At 33.7% G+C, this 15,695-nt stretch overlaps 1 protein-coding gene across 2 annotated transcripts; it reads right to left on the bottom strand.

Moving 5' to 3' along the window:
* Window positions 1-314: 314 nt before the first annotated feature.
* On the bottom strand, window positions 315-3,092 carry LOC124371006 (piggyBac transposable element-derived protein 3-like). 2 transcript variants are annotated; one of them, XM_046829315.1, is made up of 3 exons: window positions 2,735-3,089; window positions 2,269-2,486; window positions 315-2,097 (listed from the first exon to the last, which is right to left on the bottom strand). In XM_046829315.1, the coding sequence occupies exons 1-3, from the start codon at window positions 2,775-2,777 to the stop codon at window positions 478-480; spliced, it is 1,881 nt and encodes a 626-aa protein (XP_046685271.1). In that variant the 5' UTR covers window positions 2,778-3,089; the 3' UTR covers window positions 315-477. The 2 variants fall into 2 exon arrangements, with proteins under 2 accessions (XP_046685271.1, XP_046685272.1); XM_046829316.1 differs by lacking the exon at window positions 315-2,097 and having other exon boundaries at window positions 2,108-2,486; window positions 2,735-3,092.
* Between the last annotated feature and the right edge of the window lie 12,603 nt (window positions 3,093-15,695).

Below are 15,695 nucleotides of genomic sequence, written 5' to 3'. Positions count from 1 at the left end.
TCCTCCTGAGTCCAGAGTGGCTAATACTAGGCACTTGTCTTGATAGTACTTGAGACCTGAGGATTTCAATAAGATTTAGCAACTATGACCGAAGTGCCTTTTATTAGGCACTCTAAAAAATTGGCCTTGAGTCCCGAGAATTTTTTTCTTTAAAATATCATATGACATGATAATAACTTGTCTATAAACAAATGAAAAGAGCCAAAAAAAAATATTTAAACAATTCTGTTGTGCCTTATTCTACCCTTTTTGATTGTCCTAATAATAGGCACTTCGGACTGAAATGGGTAGAAATGGTATAAAAACATAGTACATCCAGTTAAACCATATATTTTATTGAGTGTCAATTAACATGAGTACAAAAGAATTAAAAATACTGCACTGAGCTATCGTAATCAGACTTCCATGGTTTCTGTTGATTTTTGAGTTAATTAAAAATACTAAGTTAATTAGGATTTTTAAATCATGACCCTCAAATTACTTTGTGTGGTATTTAGCAAAACAGTTCCTTCCATCTACAAGGCAAAGATAAACTTTGCACTGTGTACAAAAAACAGTAGATTTTTTTAAACACTTTGGAAGAGCACACCTCTTTTGGATTTTCTTTGTCACCTCCGGTAAGTGGGTGGCGCCTTGCAGTCTTTTCTCTAAACATGGGCCCGCACTCTTCCTACGATCCAAAAATCCTTCTTCTTGGTGTCCTTGATCTTCATCCCCATTTTCATCAACATCCAGACGAACACTATTCTTCTCAATCATGGATTTACCTAATTCCAACTTGAAATGCCTGAATTGAACAATGTCCTTGGGAGATACTCCTGACGATTTCTTAATCTCCCTCATCTGAAGCCATGCATTTCCTAGGGCTACATCAAAAAAGTGCAATAAACATCTAACTGTCCATTTTTTAGTTCTAGATCTCGAAGGGCAATAAGATAGTATTCTGTCTATCAAATCCACCCCTCCCATATTTTTGTTGTATGACTGCACCACACTTGGTTGGGACACTTGAATATACCTCTTCTCAGCCTTTGACCACCTTTTAACCTCACACATGGGCTCAACGGACTCATTAGTTGAGATCATAGTTACGGATTTGTTATCCAGCCACTTTGTTAATGCTATCGCACCATCGGCGCGAACACTGACAGTGGCTGAACCCCTACTTTGGCTTTTCTTAAAAATCTTGTCGTCAGGAAGATCATTATCCTGGGGAAGCCTATCCTTCCTTAAAGTCCCTGAGCATCTAATTCCACGATTAAGAAGTTCTTCAGCTAATCGTACAGTATTAAAATATCTGTCGATGTAAATGACATGACCAGGAACTAAAGACCGAGTTAGATAAAGAACGGCAGACTCACATTGCCAAAAGCTTCCAGCAATATCTTGAGTAAAGGTGGTCTGATTCTGGTAAACCACAAAGTCACATATAATCCCAGTAGGATTAGCCAAAACAAATACCTTAATTCCTAAGGGGTTGGGCTTGTTGGGAATGTACTGTTTTAAGTCACTTGTGCCACTGAAGGGTATCATCATCTCATCTATACAGATGTGTTGATTTCTGGTTTGTTTTAAGCATCCTAACAAAACACGGTCAATCAGTGGTCTTATTTTCCATAGCCTATCGGCTTTCCTTTGCTCTTCATTAATGTCATCATCAAAGACAATTTTTAGTGAATTTCTTATTTGAAAAAACCTGTCCCTAGACATATGATCAGCAACTACAGCAACTCTCCATTCCTTGTCCCAATACATACGTATTTGGGGCAACTGTAGGGATGACATTACAAAATTTACTCCCAACCAAACTTTGAATTCTCTCAAAGATAAGTTCAAACTTTTACCTGTCTTAAGTACATAAGTCTGGTTGCTTTTCTCCACAAATTGTAAAAGAATATCATCATCATAATATAGTTCAACAAACTTCTCATTACTCCAATTCGTACAGTCCAGTGGTATATACGAAGGTTCGTGAAGAGTCACAGGATCAGGAGAAAAAATGCCTTTTCTCCATGGTTCGGCAGTAGGTATGTTCTTTGTTCTCTTGATTGGTGGTTGCAGTTTAGTATTTTTCTTCCTTTTGGCTAGTTGATTTTTCTGAAAACAATCAATAAAATAAAATAAATCATGTACTCAGTTAAAGTATTTAATAATTTTCAACAGAATTTTAAGTAGAATGTGTAACCATAGTAATTACATGTATTTTGTTTGTATAAGTTAGATTACATTAGGTTAGGTTAGGATAAAGAAATTTGATGATCAAGTTACCTTTACTGCTGTTGATGTTGTGGGTTCGTTATCGCTGTCACTAGTTGAGGGATGATAGTCAGGGTCGCTGTCAGTATTGTCACTCCAATTCGCTTGAAATAAAGATTGCTCTCTTGTGCTGGCACTGAGGACATTATCTTCATTTTCTTCATCATTGAAATCCTCGATCTCAGAATCATCAGTCCCAAACAGACAAGCATTGATTTTTCTTGGTGTCACTGTAAAAAAGTTTATACTGAAATTCAACATAATAAAGACCGAAGTTACTAGTATTAGGTATTAGTAAAATACTGCCTTTTGGTCTTTAGCCCTGTGTGTCTAATATTAGTCACTTAGATTGCACAACAATTTGTCCTATAAAGAAACTGATTATTGTTGCATTTAATACACTACATAATAACCTTGTGATTTGTTTATGACATATAAATATAACTTATAAAGTAAAACAATGGTTTTATCTACTTACATCGTTGATTTGTAGAGGATGATTTTCTGGGTGGTGTTGCCATCTTGTTTGTTTCAATGCTGTGTCACACTGACGCACCCTAGCGGTGAGTTGAGGAACTACATCAACAAGGAACATTCTAACCTGTACAGTGCTACCCCCTATGGGGCAGTCTGATAACCAGCAAGCCATGGAGAGAATTTTGAAGTTAAGTGACTAATACTAGGCACTCAGGAATTTGTTTAAGTATACATCAGTTTACGCTCAGGACTCAACTGAGTTGTAGTTAATGGCCTAGTATTAGTCACTTAGGAGTTAATTAGAAAAAACAACAAAAATCCCTGGGTCTCAGGAGGTTATCTATTCTAGTTCTCACCTTCTACGTTCAATTCCTTTGCAACTTTTTTCCAAATAATATCCTTGTAGTCAGAGTTTCTATATTGTTCTTGAGTCTGATCATACAAAACTGGAAAGTTTCTTACACTTTCGATCAGCTCCTCCGCTTTTATAGCCGCCATTTTAGCCACCAGAAAACACAAAAATATACAACAACAGCTAACGACACGCGTCCCGCATCAAGTAAACGAATGGTCTGCACTGTCGGAGCATGATCGGACAGCGACATCGGAGAAGAGTGGGAGTAGGACAGGTCACGTGACGGACGGGTGTGGCTTGCCGCATTCAAGGCCGTTGTTTGTTTAGCTGTCATACAGTCGTCCGTCTGTATGACCGTAGTCGGATTGGAACGCTGTATGACAGGTGTGTCCCCGCCTTTTCCCTGGGCACATTTTGCTCACACGGTCGTCTTCAAAAAAGTTCATTAATTTTTCAGACAATTCTTTAGTGATGGAAGTTTTAGTTGGCCGTGTATACTCAAAAGAGGTACTGGGACTGTTTTCGATAACATACTTTGTTTGCGGTATAAGGCACTAGATCTTTGAGGTGTGTTTGTACTTGGTATTTTTTCAATCCGACCACTTTGTGTAATATTTGATTTTTGAGTGTGCTACTCCTTTTGTTTGGGACTTCAGCTGTTTTTCCAGGGCATAGCCCAAGAACAATTGAGGAGGTAGATGTAAAAAGGACTGATGGTCGAAAATCATGAACTGAGAAATAGGCTTGCAAAGATTTGATCCGACTGTACCTTTTATGTGTAAGATAAAAAATGTTGCTTATTTCGTAATTTAAAAGATTGCTGAGAAAATCAGTGTTTTCTCTTATCAAAAATATTATAAATATGTAGAAATTAAAAGTGATACATACGCCCTTTCTCTAGAGATGATGTTCAGCCATTTTGTTTATACGCCCTTTTTCAATCTATGAGCCCTTTTTCCATCTATAATCCCTTTTTTCATCTCTCATACCTGTCTCCAAAAACCTTTATAATAAAAAGTAGGGGGGGGGGTGGAATAATCATTGATTTAAACTTCAATAATAAAATTAGTTTTATTACAAGTAATAAGGAAAAACACTTTAGTTAAAGCTCAAATTATTTAAATAAAAGGAATGTGTGTTTAAACTTTCTTCAATCATTTATAAATTAAACTGTTAATTTACTTGTGCTTCTTCAGAGATACACGCAACTTCACATTCATGAGAACCTTCAAATAAACTCTCATACCACTGTACATCAGCTGGATTTAAAAATCTAAACAAACTTCTGACATCGGCTACTTTTGCAGGATTCATCATTACCTTATCTGCTGGTGGAAGATTGTCAAACATGTTTGGTAACACATCTTGTGTTTTAAAATATGTAAAGGGCTGAAAAGGTGAAAAGTAGGAGTTCCCAGCTAGCACACCACCTGAGGAAGGATACTTCAGCCTGCAGTACGATTGTATCTTGAACGAATTTTGTTTGGAAAGAATCTTTTTCTTCATAATTGTTGTGAATCCCTCCGACCACTTTTTTACAATGGGCGCACCATATTTTACGATGAAGGGGCTAGTATTTACTCTTGCATTTGTAAGAATATTAATATACTTTGTAAGGGTGTGGATCTTTTCTTCTGCTTTAATTTTTCTCGCGCAAACCCTAAAATTTCTGTCGCACTGGCCAAAACTATGACCTCTTACGGGAAACAAATGAGATACAGGTACTCCAAGATCCATAGCCAACCAGCTTCAAAATGTTGACATTAACACTTGTTTTTATTTTGGCCACCTGTACTGTCTGAGAGAAAAACTACTTCTTTAAATTCAAGATTATCTTCTAATTTTTGTTTAATAATATCATACACGAAAGAACAAACTGTGTCAGGATTTTTCTTTGATTCAGTTTCAAGGTAGTAATATAAAGCACTACTACCGTCGGTGTGACAATGCACATTAAAGAGATACACCCACATTAATCTTTTATAGAATTGGGCAGTTTCATTTGTCTTCGGCAAAGGCAAATTTTGAGCATAATCAAATTCTAAAAGCAAAATTTTGCTATCATCACAACTGCATTGCTTAACATCATCTTTTAAATTTTTAAATGATTTGTACTTCCTTTGATGAATATTATGGCTAGTTTTGCTTTCGTCATTTGGATTAGTCTTCAGTTTTACTATACACTGAGAGCAAAAGTCACATACATCTGTACGTGGTATAGTAAAAACTATAGTTACAGTCTTTTCCTTGTAAAAACACTTAAAAAGTTCATTCAACTTTTTAGGTTTGGATTTTCAGAATACCGCTTCTTTGACTTATCTCTACTGTAATGAGATTCACGACTAGGTCTGAAGGTGGGTTTTTACCAAGTCCCATACATTTTCAGTTACCTTGCGTGGTCTATTACTATGAGACCCCCCTTTTTCAGTGAATGTTTCTCCCTTAAGTACTTTTTCTTGGATTATACAAAGTAGTTTTTCAGATATCTGATACATGTCTAGTAAAAATTGTCTACATACAGTTTTAGAAATTCCATGAACTTTAACACAATATTTCCACAACTTATCTCTTTTTCTTGTGGCACCTACCAACTGAGTGATAGGTGTCTGAGCCTGGAGTATTCCAGAAATAAGGGTGTCTTGTTGTACCTTTGAGGCAGAACCATAAAAAGAATCAAATAGGGTTTCTTGCTCATTTAAGCTGATATTTTTCCAACAATCTTGCTTACAGCACTTCAATATAACAGCAAAAGTCTTTCTAGTCTTAGTATTCTTACCATCAGTTGAAGCATGTTGTTCACCAGAGTCTTTAAATTTTTTATTGTTTTCTCTATCTTCTACGGATTGAATTTTTTTCCTTTTTCTTGATTTGACAGAAAGGACACTTACATTTACACTGGCACCACTTAAGTCACTCATTTTCAGCACAACTAACCAAACTTATCACTTAAAGACAATATTTGAGAATCATATGAGCTAATCCCGCTTTCGCGTAGTGTGATCTCAACATCATCTGGTTTAAAAAATTGTCAAAAATCAAAACATAGAGATATAAGAATAAAACTCAGCAGACTGACTTATTTTCTGCTTTGCAGGACAATCTCTGTCATACTTCTTCTTTTTCACCCATTCGTTCTCTATACCTTCGCTGACGTTCCTTTGTCAATGCTTTCTATCTCTCATACTTTTCCTTTGCTGATAGCTTTGAGGAAGTGCCATGGTTCTTCACGACCTAGAATCAAAAACAGAGAAAAGTGTTGCAAAGTTTTTAAAAACGTATGTTTTAAATTTTAAAAAATGTATTAGAGATTGGATTAATTTATAATTTTTGAGGTAAATCAAAAGTTGCTAGAATTGCAATATGCCAATAAATAGTAATTTAACAAATATGTTGTTAATTTATAATCAAATAATCCAATTGTTTGTTCTAAATCAACATGCTACAGAGCATATGAAAACTGTTAAAGGCTGTTTATAATATTCGTAGTAATCACGTTAATTTAAAAAAAGTAAAAGTAACTTTAAAATGCATTTTAATCATAACTTTCAAACATTATATAAATAAAAATTATTCAACAACAGTTATTGCAAGTCACACAGTTTAGAAGTGTATTTCCAACAAATCGATGCTATACCTCATCGTTTACGTCACCGATTTGTAATATTCAGATATAACCTAGTGCCGTGTTTAATGTTGAGAACAAAGGTTAGGAGATTGAGGTTATGTTCGTTACTAATAACGGCGGCATATGATAGCTTTCAGAAATGTTTTAACTGTATAGTTAAAAAAAATAGCGTTACCGACTTGTTGAGGAATTAAGGTACTGATAGTTTCTTACCTGAATATCAATTGTTTGAAGCTTAGGATTCGAAGCAATCTTCACTAAAACAGCAAGTAAACTCGATACATTCGCCTCACATACAAAGACGTAAGTTTTACCGCTCAAATCAAGTCTTGCTAACTTTTTGCGGGATCGTAGCTTAGTGGTCGTTGACGTAGACTTCCCCGGTGACAAGGACCAAAAGCAACTGAATATAATTAATGAACTAATTTCTTTTGTAAGACTTTGGTTTTACTGAGCCACTGTCTTTAGCTGTGTTGTTGACTTATAGTTTTTATTTTAAACGTACGTTTTATGAGTTATATTTTGAGGTGAATTAGCAGACGATAGGTCAAATACAGTTACCGATTTGTATTTTTCTTCCAATAAGAAGGCATTATTAAGTAAATCATATGAGTTATTGTTTTAAATTATTAAACAGCTAAAGAAAGGTGTTTAGGTAAATGACTTTTACCTAAAGTAATATATTTATTTATGAAAAAATTGCCAAGGAATTACATTACTACATTGGTGAGATTCACCCTTATGATTTATCAACATCATTTATTGTTTAGATGTTGTATCATGTACCGTAATATATGGACTTCACTTGTTGTTAAGATGTCCTATGCTTATCAGTAGTGTATGCTTACAAGTTGATCCACAGTCATAACTATGATTAATTTAAACTTAGATTAATATTCTGTTAAGTATCATATGAAATATTGACATCACGTATTGTTTAGATGTCATGTGGGGGGAAACATTGATGTATGCTTGCAAGTTGAGATGCATAGTGGACAACTATGATTAATTTAAAAGAAAGGATCTGTGTATCATATGAAATATTGACATGACTTATTGATTAGATATAATATGTGAGTTTAAGGTGTTTTATGCTTACAAGTTGAGATCAATAGTCAGTAACTATGATTATTTAAACGAAGGATTAATATTCTGTTATGTAAAATGTAATAAATTGACATTACTTATTGTTTAGATGTCATATGTGAGCCTAAAGTGTTTTATGCTTACAAGTTGAGATCAATAGTCAGTAACTATGATTATTTAAACGAAGGATTAATATTCCGTTGTGTAACATGTAATAAATTGACATTACTTATTGTTTAGATGTCATATGTGAGCATAAAGTGTTTTATGCTTACAAGTTGAGACCAATAGTCAGTAACTATGATTATTTAAACGAAGGATTAATATTCTGTTGTGTAACATGTAATAAATTGACATTACTTATTGTTTAGATGTCATATGTGAGCATAAAGTTGAGATCCATAGCTAACATCTATGATTAATTTAAACAAAGGATTAATATTCTGTTACGTATTATGTACTTTATTGTTTACATTTCGTGTGTGTATATAGTGGTTTATGCCTAAAAGTTGAGATTTACAGTCAACAACTATAATTAGTGTCAAAAATTAAAATTATTTTGTGTATTATGTGATATTTTGAAATCAAATGGTGGGTTCATGGCAACAACAGACCAAGTCCATCTAAGTAAGTTTTGAGAAAAATGACTTCAAAGTTAAAGATTCATTACTTAACTATAAAAATAGATGGTGAAATTATTAAAAAAATTAAACATTGTTCACACCTTAACTTAGGTTTTTTACTAAATACGAAAAAAATATATTTAAAAAATTTGGCAAATAATATTATAATCTTGATATGCCGGACTTGGTTTGTTATTGCTCTGAAAATATTTTGATACCTGGAGTCGGTTATTTGTTGCTCTGAGAGTTGGTGTGGGTTTAGAATGTAATTTTTTATAAATCAAAAAATTAAGTGTTCCAAAAGTTATATTTATTATTGTAAAAAGTCTTACACTTGTAAAATACAAAAAAATTAATGGGCTTTTTATGAATAAAAAAAACTAAGTAGACCCATCATTTGAGTAGGAAAAAGACATTATTTTTTTTGTATTTTACAAGTGTAAGACTTTTTACAATAATAAATATAACTTTTGGAACACTTAATTTTTTTATTTATAAAAAATTACATTCTAAACCCCCACCAACTCTCAGAGCAACAAATAACCGACTCCAGGTATCAAAATATTTTCAGAGCCATAACAAACCAAGTCCTGCATATCAAGATTATAATATTTTTTGCCAATTTTTTTAAATATATTTTTTTCGTATTTAGTAAAAAACCTAAGTTAAGGTGTGAACAATGTTTAATTTTTTTAATAATTTCACCATCTATTTTTATAGTTAAGTAATGAATCTTTAACTTTGAAGTCATTTTTCTCAAAACTTACTTAGATGGACTTGGTCTGTTGTTGCCATGAACCCACCATTTGATTTCAAAATATCACATAATACACAAAATAATTTTTATCTTTGACACTAATTATAGTTGTTGACTGTAAATCTCAACTTTTAGGCATAAACCACTATATACACACACGAAATGTAAACAATAAAGTACATAATACGTAACAGAATATTAATCCTTTGTTTAAATTAATCATAGATGTTAGCTATGGATCTCAACTTTATGCTCACATATGACATCTAAACAATAATTAATGTCAATTTATTACATGTTACACAACAGAATATTAATCCTTCGTTTAAATAATCATAGTTACTGACTATTGGTCTCAACTTGTAAGCATAAAACACTTTATGCTCACATATGACATCTAAACAATAAGTAATGTCAATTTATTACATGTTACACAACGGAATATTAATCCTTCGTTTAAATAATCATAGTTACTGACTATTGATCTCAACTTGTAAGCATAAAACACCTTAAACTCACATATTATATCTAATCAATAAGTCATGTCAATATTTCATATGATACACAGATCCTTTCTTTTAAATTAATCATAGTTGTCCACTATGCATCTCAACTTGCAAGCATACATCAATGTTTCCCCCCATATGACATCTAAACAATACGTGATGTCAATATTTCATATGATACTTAACAGAATATTAATCTAAGTTTAAATTAATCATAGTTATGACTGTGGATCAACTTGTAAGCATACACTACTGATAAGCATAGGACATCTTACATCGATGACTATAAAGACTGGGAGGAATACCTACCATACATCGATGACGATAAAGACTGCGAGGAACCCATATCACACATAGATGGCGAAAAAGACTGCGAGGAACCTATGCCAAACGAAGACGGAGAAACGAATCAGTTAATTGGAAATGAGGACACCCAGGGGAACTGCCCCACCGAACAGATCTCAGACACAATAGTTGACAAAAAGTAGCAGTCTATTTTAAAGCCTTGATCATTTCGTAACAGTCTACAGGGATGTCTGCCGCATATGTGAGGCACTTGGTCTGTGGATCTGACAATTAGTGACGTCATACAACAGCTGACTAAACTACCATATGTTTTACATTAAAAACACCAAACAGGCCTAACCTTAATGTTTGTAGTCGCCAAACTGTGTTTTTGAGTTGTTTATTTGTTTATCTTGACAATGAAGCGTAACAGAGATAGATCGTTTATTAGCACAAACAGTGAAATCGATCGTTTTCTGAGTGACAGTGAATCTAGTTTGTTTTCTTCAGGAGGTGAGAGTGATTATATTCCCTCTGATTGTTCTGATACTGAATCAAGTTCGGTTGAGATAAACGAAAATGGTGATGATGTTGAAGGTGAAGTAGAATTGCCTTATGTGCAAGAAGATGTTCACATGGAACTAGTTGATGGATATAATAATAATGAAGGTAACGTAATAAATCTCGATCCTAATGTACAGTTTGTTGTCAACGCTGTTCATGTCCGTTACGATAATGTGGAAGGTATCTGGAAAGATACAAACAATCATCCACACGTGTTTGAATTTACAGGTAGGGAGCAAATCAACCTACAAACTAATGATCCAGTAGAAGTTTTTAGCAGCATTTTTGACGATTGTCTTCTAGATAAAATGGTCCATTGGACGAACAAACGAGCTGTAGTCTACCGAGGAAACCCTCTTCCTAAATATTCACTTCTTAACAAATGGGTCAATGTTACCAAAGATGAACTAAAAAAGTTCTTAGGCCTAACCATGCTTATGGGCAATTTAGGCTTTCCCACACTGAAACACTATTGGTCAAATGACCCATTATACGGACATACCATATTTGGCAATACAATGTCTTGCAATAGATATGAAACCATTCTACAATGTTTGTGTTTTTATGATTCTGAAACAGATCCTACTGATGGCAGAATGCACAAAATTAGCCAAGTGTTACCTCACCTCTTACAAAATATTAACGATACTTACAAACCCGGAAAATCACTGTCCCTCGATGAAGCGATGGTTTTGTTTCGGGGAAGGTTATCATTCCGGCAGTACATAAAAAACAAGGCTCACAAATACGGAGTTAAATTGTATGAACTATGTACATCAGACGGATTCATTCTAAACGTAATCATTTATGAAGGCAAAGGAACCTTACAACACCAAGGAAAGGGTCACACATATGAGGTAGTGATGAAACTAATGCAAAACTTTCTTCACAAAGGCCATATTGTCTACTTAGACAATTTTTACAATAGCGTTGAGCTAGCTGAAGACCTGTTCAAAAACCAAACCAACATATGTGGGACCCTGCAAGCTGGCAGGTCAGGTAACCCACAAGAACTTATTCAGGCTAACTTGAAGAGGGGTGAATTTATCAGCCGGCAAAAAAGCGAAGTAACCGTCATGAAATGGCGGGACAAACGTAATGTGCTAAGTATTTCTACAGCACATGGGCCTGACATGACAGACACCACAAACAAAAGAGGAACAGTTACGAAGAAGCATTCTATGATCGTAGCTTATAACATAGGAATAGGCGGCATTGACAAAAGCGATCAAATGCTATCTTACTATTCCAGTCCAAGGAAATACCTACGCTGGTATATGAAGATATTCTTTCATCTCATGGATATCGCACTCTGGAACAGTATTGTTCTATTCTTAGACAGTTGTGGCGGTCAGAACCGCAACATAAAATCTTCTTTAACTATGCTGAAACTTGTGCAGGATCCAGCAATTAAAGCTGAAAAGATAGACCTAAAGTACATGGTTCCTGGACATTCTTTCCTTCCCAATGATACAGATTTTGAGATGATTGAACGAGCCAGTCAAAAGCATCACCAAATATAAGAGCCACAAACCTGGATTGGCATCATCAAAACTTCCAAGCGTAAACAGCCTCACTTTAAAGTACATCCCATGAGTACAGATGAATTTTTAAGCACAAAAGCATTAGAAGAAGCCATAGCTAAAAGGAAAAAGGCTACTGATGGTGAAGCTGTCAACTGGTTGAAGATTCGATGGATGCGGTTTCAGAGAAGTAAACCTTTTGAAATACAGTTCAAGCATTCCTTTGAAAAGGGTGCTCCATTTAGAATCATAAATTTAAAACAAATAGAAGCAAATAAAAAAAGGAAGAACACTAAGCCCCAAAAAGGACTTAAGTTGAAATCACTTTTCGAAGTAAATCAAGAACCTCGCTATCCTAATCGTAGAGCGATTACTGTTGCAAAGAAAAATGACATGCTGTCTCTTCTACAGTTTATCCCAGGATGCCATCATGGTTACTTAAAAAACTTTCCTGTTAACGTTGCTACACGATCCAAACGACCTGCAGACATCAATGACGAAGATGATGATAATGATGAAGTTATCTATGAATGAATTTACTGAGTTCAATTTTAGACTTTAGTTTTAAAATTTTGCTATCATCACAACTGCATTGCTTAACATCATCTTTTAAATTTTTAAATGATTTGTACTTCCTTTGATGAATATTATGGCTAGTTTTGCTTTCGTCATTTGGATTAGTCTTCAGTTTTACTATACACTGAGAGCAAAAGTCACATACATCTGTACGTGGTATAGTAAAACCATAGTTTAACTTATGCAGGAAACACTTATGGTATGTAGTATAATGTAGATTTTTTAAATTTTCTCCAGTCTTTTCCTTGTAAAAACACTTAAAAAGTTCATTCAACTTTTTAGGTTTGGATTTTCAGAATACCGCTTCTTTGACTTATCTCTACTGTAATGAGATTCACGACTAGGTCTGAAGGTGGGTTTTTACCAAGTCCCATACATTTTCAGTTACCTTGCGTGGTCTATTACTATGAGACCCCCCTTTTTCAGTGAATGTTTCTCCCTTAAGTACTTTTTCTTGGATTATACAAAGTAGTTTTTCAGATATCTGATACATGTCTAGTAAAAATTGTCTACATACAGTTTTAGAAATTCCATGAACTTTAACACAATATTTCCACAACTTATCTCTTTTTCTTGTGGCACCTACCAACTGAGTGATAGGTGTCTGAGCCTGGAGTATTCCAGAAATAAGGGTGTCTTGTTGTACCTTTGAGGCAGAACCATAAAAAGAATCAAATAGGGTTTCTTGCTCATTTAAGCTGATATTTTTCCAACAATCTTGCTTACAGCACTTCAATATAACAGCAAAAGTCTTTCTAGTCTTAGTATTCTTACCATCAGTTGAAGCATGTTGTTCACCAGAGTCTTTAAATTTTTTATTGTTTTCTCTATCTTCTACGGATTGAATTTTTTTCCTTTTTCTTGATTTGACAGAAAGGACACTTACATTTACACTGGCACCACTTAAGTCACTCATTTTCAGCACAACTAACCAAACTTATCACTTAAAGACAATATTTGAGAATCATATGAGCTAATCCCGCTTTCGCGTAGTGTGATCTCAACATCATCTGGTTTAAAAAATTGTCAAAAATCAAAACATAGAGATATAAGAATAAAACTCAGCAGACTGACTTATTTTCTGCTTTGCAGGACAATCTCTGTCATACTTCTTCTTTTTCACCCATTCGTTCTCTATACCTTCGCTGACGTTCCTTTGTCAATGCTTTCTATCTCTCATACTTTTCCTTTGCTGATAGCTTTGAGGAAGTGCCATGGTTCTTCACGACCTAGAATCAAAAACAGATAAAAGTGTTGCAAAGTTTTTAAAAACGTATGTTTTAAATTTTAAAAAATGTATTAGAGATTGGATTAATTTATAATTTTTGAGGTAAATCAAAAGTTGCTAGAATTGCAATATGCCAATAAATAGTAATTTAACAAATATGTTGTTAATTTATAATCAAATAATCCAATTGTTTGTTCTAAATCAACATGCTACAGAGCATATGAAAACTGTTAAAGGCTGTTTATAATATTCGTAGTAATCACGTTAATTAAAAAAAAGTAAAAGTAACTTTAAAATGCATTTTAATCATAACTTTCAAACATTATATAAATAAAAATTATTCAACAACAGTTATTGCAAGTCACACAGTTTAGAAGTGTATTTCCAACAAATCGATGCTATACCTCATCGTTTACGTCACCGATTTGTAATATTCAGATATAACCTAGTGCCGTGTTTAATGTTGAGAACAAAGGTTAGGAGATTGAGGTTATGTTCGTTACTAATAACGGCGGCATATGATAGCTTTCAGAAATGTTTTAACTGTATAGTTAAAAAAATAGCGTTACCGACTTGTTGAGGAATTAAGGTACTGATAGTTTCTTACCTGAATATCAATTGTTTGAAGCTTAGGATTCGAAGCAATCTTCACTAAAACAGCAAGTAAACTCGATACATTCGCCTCACATACAAAGACGTAAGTTTTACCGCTCAAATCAAGTCTTGCTAACTTTTTGCGGGATCGTAGCTTAGTGGTCGTTGACGTAGACTTCCCCGGTGACAAGGACCAAAAGCAACTGAATATAATTAATGAACTAATTTCTTTTGTAAGACTTTGGTTTTACTGAGCCACTGTCTTTAGCTGTGTTGTTGACTTATAGTTTTTATTTTAAACGTACGTTTTATGAGTTATATTTTGAGGTGAATTAGCAGACGATAGGTCAAATACAGTTACCGATTTGTATTTTTCTTCCAATAAGAAGGCATTATTAAGTAAATCATATGAGTTATTGTTTTAAATTATTAAACAGCTAAAGAAAGGTGTTTAGGTAAATGACTTTTACCTAAAGTAATATATTTATTTATGAAAAAATTGCCAAGGAATTACATTACTACATTGGTGAGATTCACCCTTATGATTTATCAACATCATTTATTGTTTAGATGTTGTATCATGTACCGTAATATATTGACTTCACTTGTTGTTAAGATGTCCTATGCTTATCAGTAGTGTATGCTTACAAGTTGATCCACAGTCATAACTATGATTAATTTAAACTTAGATTAATATTCTGTTAAGTATCATATGAAATATTGACATCACGTATTGTTTAGATGTCATGTGGGGGAAACATTGATGTATGCTTGCAAGTTGAGATGCATAGTGGACAACTATGATTAATTTAAAAGAAAGGATCTGTGTATCATATGAAATATTGACATGACTTATTGATTAGATATAATATGTGAGTTTAAGGTGTTTTATGCTTACAAGTTGAGATCAATAGTCAGTAACTATGATTATTTAAACGAAGGATTAATATTCTGTTATGTAAAATGTAATAAATTGACATTACTTATTGTTTAGATGTCATATGTGAGCCTAAAGTGTTTTATGCTTACAAGTTGAGATCAATAGTCAGTAACTATGATTATTTAAACGAAGGATTAATATTCCGTTGTGTAACATGTAATAAATTGACATTACTTATTGTTTAGATGTCATATGTGAGCATAAAGTGTTTTATGCTTACAAGTTGAGACCAATAGTCAGTAACTATGATTATTTAAACGAAGGATTAATATTCTGTTGTGTAACATGTAATAAATTGAC

Source organism: Homalodisca vitripennis, unplaced genomic scaffold (assembly GCF_021130785.1).
Source record: "Homalodisca vitripennis isolate AUS2020 unplaced genomic scaffold, UT_GWSS_2.1 ScUCBcl_816;HRSCAF=3593, whole genome shotgun sequence".
In the NCBI taxonomy this organism is placed as follows: domain Eukaryota; kingdom Metazoa; phylum Arthropoda; class Insecta; order Hemiptera; family Cicadellidae; genus Homalodisca; species Homalodisca vitripennis.
The sequence above is the reverse complement of the archived record's forward strand: the minus strand, read 5'-3'. Positions and strand labels throughout refer to the sequence as shown.